The sequence below is a fragment of the Neolamprologus brichardi genome, chromosome 22, assembly GCF_056152115.1.
Source record: "Neolamprologus brichardi isolate AB-2024 chromosome 22, ASM5615211v1, whole genome shotgun sequence".
Classification (NCBI taxonomy): domain Eukaryota; kingdom Metazoa; phylum Chordata; class Actinopteri; order Cichliformes; family Cichlidae; genus Neolamprologus; species Neolamprologus brichardi.
The window spans coordinates 24,026,351-24,040,212 of NC_142124.1; the positions used below are offsets into that span (position 1 = coordinate 24,026,351).

Genomic DNA, 13,862 nt, shown 5'->3' on the forward strand with positions numbered 1-13,862 from the left:
TGGCAACAGATTGACGTAATAACTCCCACATAATCACTTCTGTTAGTGAGAGAGTAGGGAGATCTGACCACAACAGACACTTGAAAGCCCCCAACGGTTACCAGTGAGCCAGCGAATGTGGAGTAATCATGCTACAATAATGGTATAGCATTGACAGCATTCCTAACTTTAATTTGTTCTATTACCTAATTTCAGGATTTTCCAATTTAACTAGCTCTATTAATTGATATTAACAAAATATAGTCACTGTTTACATTTTTTTGAGTTACTTTTGCCTTCATATCAACTCAAAGCAGTTTGGCCGTTCTACTCTGACCTCTCGCATCAAAAAAACATCTTCACACAGAGAACTGCCGCTCACGGGATATTTTCTCTTTTTCAGACCATTCTCTGTGAACCCGAGTGACGGCTCTGTGGGAAAGTCAGCAGTTTCTGGCAAAGACAAAGTCACTTAAATCTTCTTCATCCCCATTCTAAAGCTCAGTTTTCATTTCAGCGGGTCACGTTGACCATCTCTACTTCTCTAAATGGGCGAATAAGAAGTTGAACAGCTGTACCTAACATAGTGGCCAGTGAGTGTAGCTGGAAGCCACAAAGACAGGATTGCATAATAATGTTGGACTCAAATTCAGGTTTTGGTTGTAACTTGAATCCTATACAAATATATCCGATGTTGAACCTTAGTTGCTGGTGCTAATATGCTAGCCTCAGGCCCTGAGGTTTTCTCACAGTTTTTAATTGCAGACACTGGCCACCTATCAGAGAAGAAAACTGTTTCCATTTGCAATATGAAAATTAGCACACTTACATGACCTAAAACAATACCATTCAGAGGAATAGGCGGAGAGATGCTAGAGTGCCAGGAAAATTACATGTTATGGGATTTACAACAGATCCAGGGTAGGTTTGCTGTAGCCTAAGTGACACGCTAACACAGTTTAAGGAATAAAAAGAAAACCAGGGACTGAAGTAACATTCATTATAATGGAAATCATATGCTTGTCAACACTCATGAGCCACATAAGAGTTTATGAGTTTTGAACAATAGCCAAAGCACATAATCTAAGGTGATTAACATATTAAATATTCAATTTTCTGGGTGTAATCCTAATCCTGATTTACTGAGATGTCCAGCCAGGAGGTTTGATAGAGGTTTCAAAGCCCTTTTACAAAGTCATCACACCGTCGTCTCTACATTCAAGCTGTAAACTGAGAAATACTGTCACAAAGAAGACGAGAATATTTATCATACAATGGGAGAATAGCTGTTGCTGTGGAAGGGAGGGCACACGTGTCCTGCTTTCCAGAGTGCTTCATACTTTCCATGAACTTGCGCTTCCAAGAAATCCATATCCAACAGCTTGTGATTCTCCCCATTTTATAAGAATGAAGAAACTCAGAAAATATGTGTACGTGTATGAGGGGGGAGAGGGCGCGGGGGTCTCGCTGCTTTAGATATTTTCGAGTGGTGAAGAGAGAGAGACTGTTTGGTATAAAGGGTACATGAGTCACTCTCACCCTGTGTCGTCCTGCTGAAAGCCCTCCAGCTCGTCCCTTTGCTCAGCCAGCGAGGACTCCAGATCCAGATAGGTTCCATTGTGGGACAGCTGAAGTGCACAGTCATCAAGCTACGGGATGGCAGAAACAAAATATACAAAGTTAAAGTAATAAAGGAAATACAACAAACGTGTCACTCTGCACACAGGGATGACCCATTGTGCTCCCTTTGTCTAGCGTCCCTTTACTATGTATATCCATGATTCACACCCCCTTTAAAAAAATAAAACAAGAAAGAACAACACTTTGAGCCTGTAAAATAAAGCCAGTTTATGGGGCAGGGGTTTGAACACAAGTGCACACAGTGGTCTGTGAAGGGGTGAGAAGCATTTGCAGGGTGCCTCTGCTTTCTGCATTAAAAAGCTGTTAAGGGAGTTAACTCGTAATAAAGGCCGCAGAACATGAAACCAAAACCAGAGTGGAACACAGCGACGGAACGGCACATTTTATTGCATTAAATACTAGCTGTGAAAAATATAACTCTCAGCTCGGCTCTATATGTTCGTTGAGCGAGCACAGCCTTGCACATGTCCAAGTATTCGCGCTGGCGATTGATGACTTTCTGAGTTTTTTCACTTCTCATCCACCTCGCCTTCATGCATTTGCATGATCTAAGGTAACACTGCAGAGCGGCCTTTGTCAGAACTGACCCCCTGTGCTGTGTAAGAAGAAACCCAGCTGAGTTTGCGACCAGGTGCACAGTAATATATCAACCCGCCACTGGCACCAATGTTTATGAGTACGGTCACGGGTCGATAGCAGGTGGGAGCATCCGTCCCAGAGACAACTCTTAAAAAGCAACTTACGTCATTAGCTCGCAACAATCGGCTCTGAGTTTTTGCAACTGCTTCCTGAAGCTGCTGAAGTACGAATAAGTGAATGAGATCAGAGTCACGCATTGGTATGTAGCAGCTCTGTGGCATCAGTGGGTTTAACTTAGATTGGCCTCTGGTGTGCTGCCAAATCCACACCCACCCACCCGGACAATCCATTCAGGCTGTGTGACGACACTTTCTGACCACAGATCACAAGACCTGCTGCTGCTTTCTGTCCATTCCTCCCTTTCAGTCCTAAACAGAGAGACGGACTGTCGCATGGACTCACAGCATAAATATAACCTTGCTATATTTACTCTCCTCTGAGGCAGCATGCACACTGGAGCTCAAGAGTGGGTGTGTCTATGGGGGCAGGCAGCACTGCCTGAGCTGAAGTATTGGAAAGGGGAACCTAAGAAGCAGCAGGTTAGCATTATTTAGGTAATCCCAGAAACATAACAGTTGATAAGGACAAGGTGTCAAACCTTTTAAGGCTGAAGGATGACATCAGTGTGGAAGTGCCAAACGCTGCAGTTGGCCATTCAAGGCTGCCTCCCAAAGCAAGTACACTCATGTGATAAAATATTTATAATAGTATTCTACGGATAGTTTCCCCCTTCATGACAATTCTGCATTTTTTTGTTTTTTTTCCTCATCTATCTGGATATTTGAGTTAGGGGCGTGGCCACATTGATTGACAAGTGTGCCAGAGCCTGCCTGGCCTCATCCAGCACTCCAAGGCACTGGGTTGGAGTTCTTCACTGCGTGCAGGCTGTTGGTCCCTCTTGGAGGATTTTCAAACAGAATACGTAACTTATATTAAGACTTGTTGTGCGATGTACAAAGAAACAGTTTGCCCACTCTACCCTCTCATCTACCCTCTCATCCACCCTTTCATCCGGTGGTGGAGAACAGCGCTAATGCTAACAAAATCCAAAACCAGGGACTGATATCATGGTGGCTATGTCCCTGTTTTATACTGTCCATGACAGAAGCACATAGTGTTTTTTTAAAGTTTAAAAAAAAGTTAATTCTAGCACAGGCACCATGCTAACAATAGGTTGGCATGGTAACGTGCTACTTAGCAAACAATGCATTACTTTGACAGAGTTTAACCACTGTGTGGAAATTTTTAATACCAACGCTGGTGTTGGTATTGGGTCGATACTTTGCTTCTATCCTTCTATTCTAGCCCACTGAACTGTGTTAAAAAAATGTAAAGGTAATTTTTTTGGAAATGAAAAAAATATATAAATATACTTTTAGACAGGTACATTTAGATTCCAGGTATGAAAAAAATTCAAAATACACAACTAGCTGAAAGGTATGTTTTTTTCTAGTGAATAATTATTATGAACAGTAAAAAATCAGAGTGATTTAGTGTGCTCCCCTAAATATACTTCCTGTATAGGTTAAAAGTATCAATGTTGGTATTTATTTATTCACTTGGTTTTGGATCGATACCAACATTTGCAGTATTGCACAGGAAAGATGGTGAAAAATCAGAATATCATCCAAAAATGGGGGTCATGTTTGCATGCCCTATGTTATTTCCATCCATCCCGAGGCTGTTAAGACATTTCACTGAAAAGCACAGACGTCGTCCTCACAGTGGAAAAAGTCAGGGGATCAGAAACCTCACAGGGATTCATTGTCTTTGAAGCAAACACACCAGACCACACTGCGATCCCTCAAAACCTGTGAGGCTGCCACCGTGGCTCAAAATGTTAACCAGCTGAAAAGGAAATGCAAACACTTTAAAGGTAATCTCTGCGCTCCATAAATAGTTTCCCCAGCTGTTAAAGTCAAGCGCGATGCTACTGTCCCTCACACTTTTCATGCACGTGAGATTTGGTAAATCTCAAACCGAAACAGAGGGGGTGGAGACAGTGGGCAGGTGAGGGTGGGGTTAATCACCCTTTGTCCCAGTGGCCTGGTTTTTCATGGAGGGACTAAAACAAAACAACAAAACATTTCTTGTGTCTAATCTGCTGCCATTATTCAGCATTTATTTTCTTTTCAGCAACATCCCAGGCACGCTGTCTGACCCACGCTGCCCTCCTTTACCTCCACACAAGCACACTAACACTGCTTCAGCAGCGAGGAGTGAGCTTGGTCGTCCAAATGATGTCTCTTTTTTCTAAAACACGTAGTAATAACACAACACATCACGCTGCATGAGGCCGAGAGCAGCGGTGGCTCCAAAGAGGAACCGCAGGCTCTTCACAAGTCAAGTCTCTGGGGACTTGCTAGAGCAACACTTATTGGCTTGTATATACTTCGCGCTCGTTTTAATCAAATTCTCCCTCAAGAGCAAAGCAGGAGAAAATACGGGAGAGTAGAGGGAGTGGGGGGGAGGAGGTGTAATTACTTCCATGTTAAAACAACACCGGGTCTGGTGGTGGTGATCGCATTTAATGACACTCTTACATAACTTACAAGACAACTTTCTTTTAAAAAAACTTTTTTCTTGCATCAAAATCAGAGCGTCAGAGGCTCTTTGAAGAGCGAGGGGGAGGGCGTGTTCAGAGTTGGCCATTAAACCTCCAATGCTGCTTTACTGGGAACCTTTTGGTAGTGGAATAAAAGTCGAGCTGGGAAGCCTGAGCTTTGTTTGTGGCAGAAGCTGTAGCTGTTCGACTGATAGCGACCTGAATATCTGATATGTTATTTTTAATTTTTTTTGTCTCATTGCCTAAATTAAGTAGGGAATGTCTACAATCTAGCCTTTAGACTGCCTTTATTATCCACTTTAAGTTGACTTCCTTTAAAGCAGGAAGAGGTCAGTGATGATCTCTGCTGCCAGAATCCAAACTTCTGTTTAGCAGCTGGGACACAGTGACACATCCCCGTGCACAGCAAACCAGCAATACACTAATTTAGCTTTGGCAAGTGGTTCTAACCTTATGTGTCTGTGTTTGTGTGTTTGAGAGTACGAACTGCTGCACGGCCATAGAGGTGGAGGAAGAGATGGAGGAAGAGGTCAGGAAAACCGCGGCACCCTAAGTGAGGAGAACAAAGTGTCGCAGGGATCCAGGCCCCGGCCGCAGGAATTCTGGGACAAGTGACCTATACTTTACATGCAGCCCAGCCAGCCGTGCACAGAGCTCTACCATCATCACGGCATAATAACACAGCAGGCTTTTTTTTCTTCCCCTTAGAGGAGAGCACAGGAGGTTAAAACAAAAATCAGGGAAAGGCTGTTTAAACAAAGACTAACTGAGAAAGCAAAGAGAACTGTCAAAAACAACTGAGCGCTTTTGACATTTTCCAATTATATAATAACACTCGAGCATTATAAGCACCAAGTTTTAGATCTGGACGGTCTGACGGGCAAATTTGCAACCACTCAAATTCATCCCTATAATCTAAGTGCAATATCCATTTGCCATTGCGCACAGCCTTCCTGGTGATGCGAGCGAAATTGCAAACACAAATGCAGGCTGTGCCATCTGTCCGACTATAGGTTGTAATCATAAGCTTTTCTGTGCCGTGGGCCATTTTTCATTTGTTTTGCGGTTTTTAAAGATGGGGGCAGCTAAAGATCGTCTGGTTCGGAAAACCGCTTCTGCTGCTTTGCTCTCAGGTCTCTGTGCCAGCAGTTAAAACTCCCATTTTTTCCAGACTGTGCCAGTTTTTGTTTTTTTTGTTTTCAACTCTGTTTAATCTACACTTTCAGCTTTAACTGTGTAGCAGCCACATAAATCATAAAAAACAAGGTCACATCTGCTGCACTTGTACAGCCACTGTGGGTGTGTTTGTGCGTCTGAGTCAACCTTGTCTGTAAGGAATGCGTTGCTTTTTCCTTTGTTTTTTGGTTGGGGGGGTTGCTTAAACACTGAAATTGACTGAAAATGGTATCTCTTCTTCTCCGTCACACCCACCGTGTCCCATCGCATGTAGGTGAATGAGGCACCTCGGGATAAATCTGGCTGAACTAATGCCTCTGTGCAGCCACCTGTCACTGCCGCATGCAAAGCAGAGAGCAAAAAATACAGTGGGAAGCTTTATTCAGTGTATTTGGGACTTCAGGGAGGTGGGGTGTCCGTTTGTGCGTAGACTTCTCAGCAGAGAAGTTCCGTTTTAGAGATTTCCTCAAGCTGGTGGAGATCCAAAGCCTTCCTCTGTGGCACTTTAGTGTCAGAGTGCCCACATTTACGAGTCATCAGGGGCGTTTAGAGAAGTTGGTGTGAGGCGGGATGCCATAATAGGACCTGTGATGGAATGTAATTTACTAAGGTGCTTTGCTGAAGCCCACTTTTTCTCAGGTTTTGCAGTTCACTGGTGGGAACTGAAGATCCCACCAGTGAGAAGCAGGTATGACTACTTCAATTCAGCCTTGAGGTGTTTGATGTTGTAAAGTAAACACCCTACAATGATAAAGTGAAAACCACGACAATTAAATTACCCCCTATTAGCAAGGCTTTGAGCAACAGTGGAAAGGAAAAACTCCCTTTTAACAGGAAGAAACCAATGGCAGAGCCAGGCTCAGGGAGGGGTGTGACCGGTTGGAGGTGATGGAAGGAAAACAGGACAAAACACGCTGTGGAAGCGAGTCAGAGTGATAACAACTAATGATTTTATGCAAATGGTGTATAAACACAAAGTGAATGAAAAAAGGGGTGTGACTAAGAAACAGAGTGCATCATGGGAAGCTTCGAGCAGCTATTACTATGGCAGCCTAACTAAGGGAGGATTCAGGGTCATCTGATCCAGCCCCATCTATATGCTTTATCAAAAAGGAAGTTTTAAGCCTAATCTTAAAAGTAGAGACAACATCTGTCTCCTGAATCCAAACTGGGAGCTGGTTACACTGAAGAGGGGGCCTGAAAGCTGAAGGCTCTCCCTCCCATTCTACTTTTATTTTCTAGGAATCACAAGTGAGCCCGCAGTCTGAAAAAACAGAACTTAAAAAAGCATATTCACTGAAAATTGCAAAATGAGCTAAAGGTGCTGCTCAGTATACGCAGGAAAAAGAGAAGCGTAAAGACTAAATGTGCCCAGAGGGGTTGACTGGGACGTGAGACACAGGTGGTGAGGGTAGACATGATGGAAATGAGTGAAAGAAACAAAGACCAGAAATTCAAAAAACAAACAAACGCAGAAAACAAAATTTCAAAGTATAACAGAAAATAACTGATAGTTTCTAAACAAAAAGGACCACGACAGTTTTAATGTACTTGTATCTACTCAGCAGTATATTATTGATCAGTAAATAATGGGACAGACACTTACATGTAATCAGTGAATCATTATGATGTCATAATGTGATATATATGATTCTGAAAAGGGCTATTCTGCATAAGTTAACTTTGGATGTAATTTAACTATTAAGCATATTTGTGATTCCAAATAACTAAATTGTGCCACATTTTCTCCTTTTTAAAAAACAACAACACTGTATTCATTTGTAATCAAACACAGTGTTTTCCCCTCCTCTTGTTTTTGGTACCCTATGCCACCCCGATTTTTAAAATCCCGGAAACGCCCCTGTTAATCAATGTGAACCAAGTGAAGTCCCCTGCTTCAGGAAGCTCCGCGCTTCAAGGCGAACACTTTATTTCAAACCCAGCGAGTTGTGCTTCCATGTGTTCTTTAAATAGCCCCTGGTGGATGGTGGCTCTGGAAGTTTACTTACAGGAGGCTTGAGCATAAAACCAGCATGCGTAAACTGAACGGAGTACACATGTTCACCTATAAGTGTGTTTGAGTCAAAACATTAAAATAAATAAATAAATAGATAAATAGATAAATAAATAAATAAATAAATAAATAAATAAATAAATAGCTCCTCAGTGACATCGTTAGTTGTCCCTAAGTCCAAAGTCATCTCCTAGCTTTGTGTGCAGCATGACTTGTTTACTACCCTGTTAATCCTACCTTGTGCGGAGCTTTGAGGAGCCGGTGGACTCCTGCGAGCTGGTTGATGAGGGGGATATCCTCTCTGAAGGAGTACAGGGGGGGTCTGGTCGGCTCTGGAAAGTTGGTGCTGTTGAAAGGATCGGTATCATCTAAAAACTGAACCCTGCAGACAAACGTGGCCATGGTGCATCCATGCAAGTGGCTCCTCTGTGAGGGCAGCCCGGCTTAATGAGAAGCGGAGCAGCTTTCTCTCCTGGTAACGACAACAAACCGCGGTCTCCAAGCAGCGCAGCAGCCTGTCCTCCCGCAGGACGGAGTGGATGGCACAGAGCGGTCCTCGCTTTGGTTCTGCTCCCTGAGCCTCCTCCTGCTGCCGCTGTGTTATTCTCGGAGAGGCAGGTGTCTGCAGGCGGACTTCAGCTCGGTGCCGGAGAGTGAAGGATCAGCGCAGCTTGGGACAGCCGGTCTGCTGTCTGTCTGAGTCCCAGTAAATCCACCCCCACCCCTCCGGTGTCTATTTTCCCCTCAGCCTCATCTCACCCTCCTCCCCCTCCTCAGATCACTGTCTCCGACTTAGCTGTGGCTTTCTATCTGAAGAGGAACGACACTAATCCTGTGGTACGTTTATGTAGACCAATGCAAATATTGAAATAATAATGCATGACCCAGAAGACCTTAGAAATATTACAGAAGAAGCAAACCACCGGCTGAATACAGAGAAGTACATATATAAATATATACAAGAAGGAATGTAATTTCCTTCCTGAGAGTTTACTTTACTTTATTTCAATACTGTGACACCTTTATTGAATAATGTATCAAATGAAACTATACAGGAGTCTACAGTGAAAAGTGTGTTTGATGGAGTTTGAGGTTAGAAAACAATTCAGGTCAATTGTGACCTCTTTTGGCCAAACGCAGAATTGCAAGTGAAGACGTCTTGACACCTGCAATAGACAAACAGCTACCGCAGCTCTACTTTCTTCTCCTCAGGTTGCCTACCGATTACAGCACCTCATGGCCGTAAACTGGAGAAATGATTTTAAAAATGGATGAATATAATCCAGACTAGTCTCATTTTTATTTGTTTATTTAATATATTAACAATTTGACATTGGAGCTGCATTATTAACCCCTATGTGGACTTACAACTACAAGGTTATTCAATTCATTTAAATGGTAATCAGCCTTTTGAGAAATACTTCAGTTTAGATGAGGTGCGTGGAGGGGTCAGTGGTTATCGGCTGCTGGTAATTTTAAGTGGGGTCATGAAATAGGAGACAAATTATACCTCACAGCTCCACGTTGTTTTGTATGCGTGTGGACAAGGCCTCAAACCTGAAACACCCATGCACATTTACAGATATGTTTCGTGGGTTTTTTTTATGATAGGCTAATGGCAGAGAAGGCCATCTGCTATTTACACCAGGCCTCAAGGGTCGGTGTCCTGCAGATTTTAGATATCACCCTGGGTCAACACACCTGGATCAAATGATGAGTTCATTACCAGGCCTCTGGAGAACTTAAAGACATATTGAGGAGGTAATTTAGCCATTTGAATCAGCTGTGTTGGATCAAGGTTACATCTAAAGCCTGCCACCAGCCCTTGAGGCCTGGAGTTCCCCCACCCTTGATTTACAGGGTTTCCCGTTTTTATCCCCGGCTGTTTTTATTCACATCTCTAACTATAGGCAGGACAATGGAGGCCTCTTGCATAGATGATCAGGTAAGTGCGTCAGGCTACAGTCACACTAGGCAAAACGGTGGTTTGAGACCACATAGTGCAACCAAAATTATTGCCACCATGTGCACCTCACAATGAAAACTAGTTGCCCTGAGGTTGAGGGTGCTGTAAGCTCAGCCTCTGGGTGGCCTTTTGATTGCTGCAACCATGAGCAATTGATCTTAGACAGCAAGAAAATTCAGTGCAGTCAGTCACCGACCAGAGGTTTTCCTCAACGTCAACCTTTTTTTCCTCTGATCTGACTGGAACCTTAAAGTGGACCTCTTAATGTTTCCCTTATTCTCTACCATTTATCTGCCATCGCTCATATTAAACAATAAGTTCCAAACACTGAGAATTGTGTAAGTGATCCATGAGAGCCAAAAGCTGAGGGCGCACACTGCTCTGTCGCAACAAGGCCCTTTATAAATGGAAATATAACCAATTAACTCATGCAGTCACAGATGAACTTAACAGATAGAGTTGTATATAACAGATTTGAGCATAAGTTTGCTACCACAGTGAGTGGGTGACATATCACCAGTGTCTTAGTCTGTTTAACACACCTGTCACCTGTGTACACCGCAAGCACTGTAGTGCAGTGGGCAAAATACCTCTTTATTACCACCAGAGGGCAGAAGGCCAGTCTCTTTATTTTTTTTTTCTTTTGTTTTAACTACGAATGAAACAGTGAAAAAGTAGAAGGACATTCAGGAACCACTTCCACGCTGGGATATACAGTACTTTCCAGAGTCTAAAGTACCACAAAGGAGAGATAAAGGAAAATATACATCAAGAACAATTATGCAAAACACACGTTTGTGTTATAGCAGCGACCCCAAGTGGTCTAATGAAGCTGTGCCGCTTGTGCTTCCTCAAAACAGGGTCCCAAGTCCATGTTCAAGGTTGGTGATAGATTCTAACTGCTCTACTGTGTGATGCAATCACAGACAACCACCAATCACAGCAAAGCACTGAGTCTATGTACGGGGCCATATACCGAGCGGTGACCTCCTGTTTGTCGCTGAACTGGTTTGACAGACACATTTCTACAAAACAAAAGAATAAATTACAATTTGAAAAATCAAATCCAACCAAGAAAAATCCAAATATGACAATCTGATTTAAAGTTTACATGCAGAAACACTCATCTAGTTGCCACGCAGCGATGGCACCATGGTGCTCGAAGGCCAGACTGTGCTCCACCTCTTCAACAAATAAACATATGACACTCAAAGGCAACTTCCTCAGCAGAGATAAGACTCCACGCAGCATACATCTTATGTTGATTACTGGTTGTAAATAAGGCGTAAAGGGCAAAAAGAGTTTCCCACACGCATCGAAAATCACAATTTTACGCCTGTTATCTTATCTGTATTCTTGGTACATCAGGATTAGGAAACATTGCCTTGTCTAAATGTGGGCTTGATCACCTCCCAACCACGCCTATACACCGTGCATGAAAGTCATCATGAATAAGATCATTTGCAGCACCTTAGTCATTGGGTGGATGGCATTAGCTGCTGGTTATAATACAATCTTTTTGATCAAAATTGTACAACTAAAATTATATATATACATATACATACATACACACACACACACACACACACATATATATATATATATATATGTGTGTGTGTGTGTGTATGTATGTGTATATATATATATATATATATACACATACATACACACACACACACACATATATATATATATATATATATATATGTGTGTGTGTGTGTGTGTGTGTGTATAGAGAGAGAGAGAGAGTACTGTATAATAGATAGATAGATAGATAGTTAGATATAATAGCTTAGCAAAGCTAATTTGCCTACTTTGAAACAGAGTAGCCATAAAACAAAGCCCTACTTTTAATCTGACCTGCATTTAGTGAAATCAGTAAAAGTCAAAATACAATACTTTGATAATAACAAAAACATGCACTTTATTAATAGCCTTAGAAATAATAAAGGTTTAAAATTAATGGCCCAGTTTCAATTCATTTAGACTAAAATCTGGCTGAAGGTTGGAGCCATTCATGTGCAGTATATAAATAGCTGCCTATGGACCTGCACAAGTGTCTATACAAGGGGCTGAATTTGTAAGTTTGTTTGCTTACAAAGAAATGAACAGTCTCTAATTTTTATGATAGTTTTATTTTAAAAGAGAGAGACAGAATATCAACCAACACATTACATGAAAGTTCCTCTTGGCTGCTGCTGGGCAACTCAAAGTTTTGGCTCCTTCCACACATTTCCTGGACAGAGGCCTGAAGACTGGTAAGGCCAGTACATGACCTTAATGTGCTTCTTCTGCAGACACTGTTTTGTTGTTTTTGAGATATTTTTTCAGTCATTGTCATCCCAGAAGACCCTTCTTTGAGCTGGTTGTAGGAAGGCGTTTCTCAACCAAGATTTTACAGTACACGGCCCCATACCTTGGCCCCTCAGTCTTGTCTGTTATGATGGAGAGGTTGAAATGGAAGAAACAGATCCTATGTCCTTCATACATATGATGAGTTGAGATCTATCTGTAATTAATCGATTGATTGTAGAATGTCACAGAATTCTGCTGTGGTGAGCTAGAATTCTGTGACATTCAAATCAATGTGTAATCTCTATGTAATGTGTTTTTTCTGTATTTTTAGTTATTCTCTCAATCTCAATTAAAATGAAACCACCATAGAAATGAAGAACTCTTCATTGTTTTGCAATGGGGCAAACTTACAGATATAACAGGGGATGAAAGAACTATTCCCCCCACCTCCCATCTCTATACAAATATGTGCATTTCAAACTGTTATACATATGGATGCCACTGTATTGAATCAAAAATACATTAAGAGGATGAACAAACAGAAAGGGATGTCATGTACCGAATACAATGTGTGTATTTATTGTTTCTTTTGTGTGTCTTTTTTTTTCAGATCAGAAAACGCAACAAGTGAAATTTAAGACAGCTCACTAACTGACCCCTCGCTGTTTTTTTCACCTGGCATAACAAAACTGCTCAGGGTTTGCAGATTCGTGCTGGCTGACAGATTCTCGAGTGACCTTTGAATGCATCGCTTGAGCAGGCATTGCAGAATTTTTAAAGGTCCACTGAATCTAGCCGGGCTGATACTTTCCCTGAAAACGATCATTGCTTTCTGGTAATGCCTGACTCTGTATGGATGTATTTGGTTCTGTGAAGTGTCCCCCTGTGTCAGCATTGTTACATAAACGCACGCTCCATTTGACAGTCTGGGTATGCAACTACTTTTATTACACAATCACTTTGATTCCTTCAGCTGAAGTAAACTGAGTGACAAAGCCAGTATGCAGGGATGTTGTAGTTTTCCATATAAAGGACTATGGGTTAAAATTGATTTACTTCCAATCTGCTGCCTGTAGTCACACATATGCAGTTCTCAGTTATTTACCAATAGCGCTAAGCTCTGAAGAACGGAGGTTTTTTATCTGAAATGGTAACCTCTCATCCTGTTCCTTGAAGACGACATAAGTGTGTGCAAACTATGCAAACACACTGATGGCCAATCCAGCAGGACCTGGAATTGCACAGACACCTACAAAGAAGTGGAACATGGGGCCAGTGGCAGAGTGGAGATCTTCTCTATGTGCTTTCATGGCTTCACTCCAGCTTCCTCGTGCAGTCCAAAGACATGCCTGTTAGGGTCACTGGTAATTCTGCACCAAGAGTTTAAACAAAAATAGACAAACTGTAAGGAAATAAAGGTGATTATGATTGTTGACTGATCGTCTGATAGACAGTATTTGCACCATAAACTCCAAATACACTGAATTGGATTTTTCAAAGGAATCATTATCCAGTATAATCTATTGCCGTAAATTATCACATGGAAACTGCATGAACCTTGACCAGTATGCCATAAATAGAGGTGT

General features: G+C 42.1%; 1 protein-coding gene across 3 annotated transcripts in view; it reads right to left on the reverse strand.

Moving 5' to 3' along the window:
• fhod3a (formin homology 2 domain containing 3a) overlaps positions 1 to 8,708 on the reverse strand; it is a 64,299-nt gene extending 55,591 nt beyond the window's left edge. For all 3 annotated transcript variants that reach the window (XM_087834511.1, XM_087834509.1, XM_087834508.1), the window contains exons 1-2: positions 8,253 to 8,708; positions 1,519 to 1,628 (exon numbers count right to left, since the gene is read on the reverse strand). In XM_087834511.1, coding sequence (XP_087690637.1) covers positions 1,519 to 1,628; positions 8,253 to 8,417 — 275 coding nt within the window. In that variant the 5' untranslated portion in view covers positions 8,418 to 8,708. The remainder of the gene's footprint in view (positions 1 to 1,518; positions 1,629 to 8,252) is intronic.
• Between the last annotated feature and the right edge of the window lie 5,154 nt (positions 8,709 to 13,862).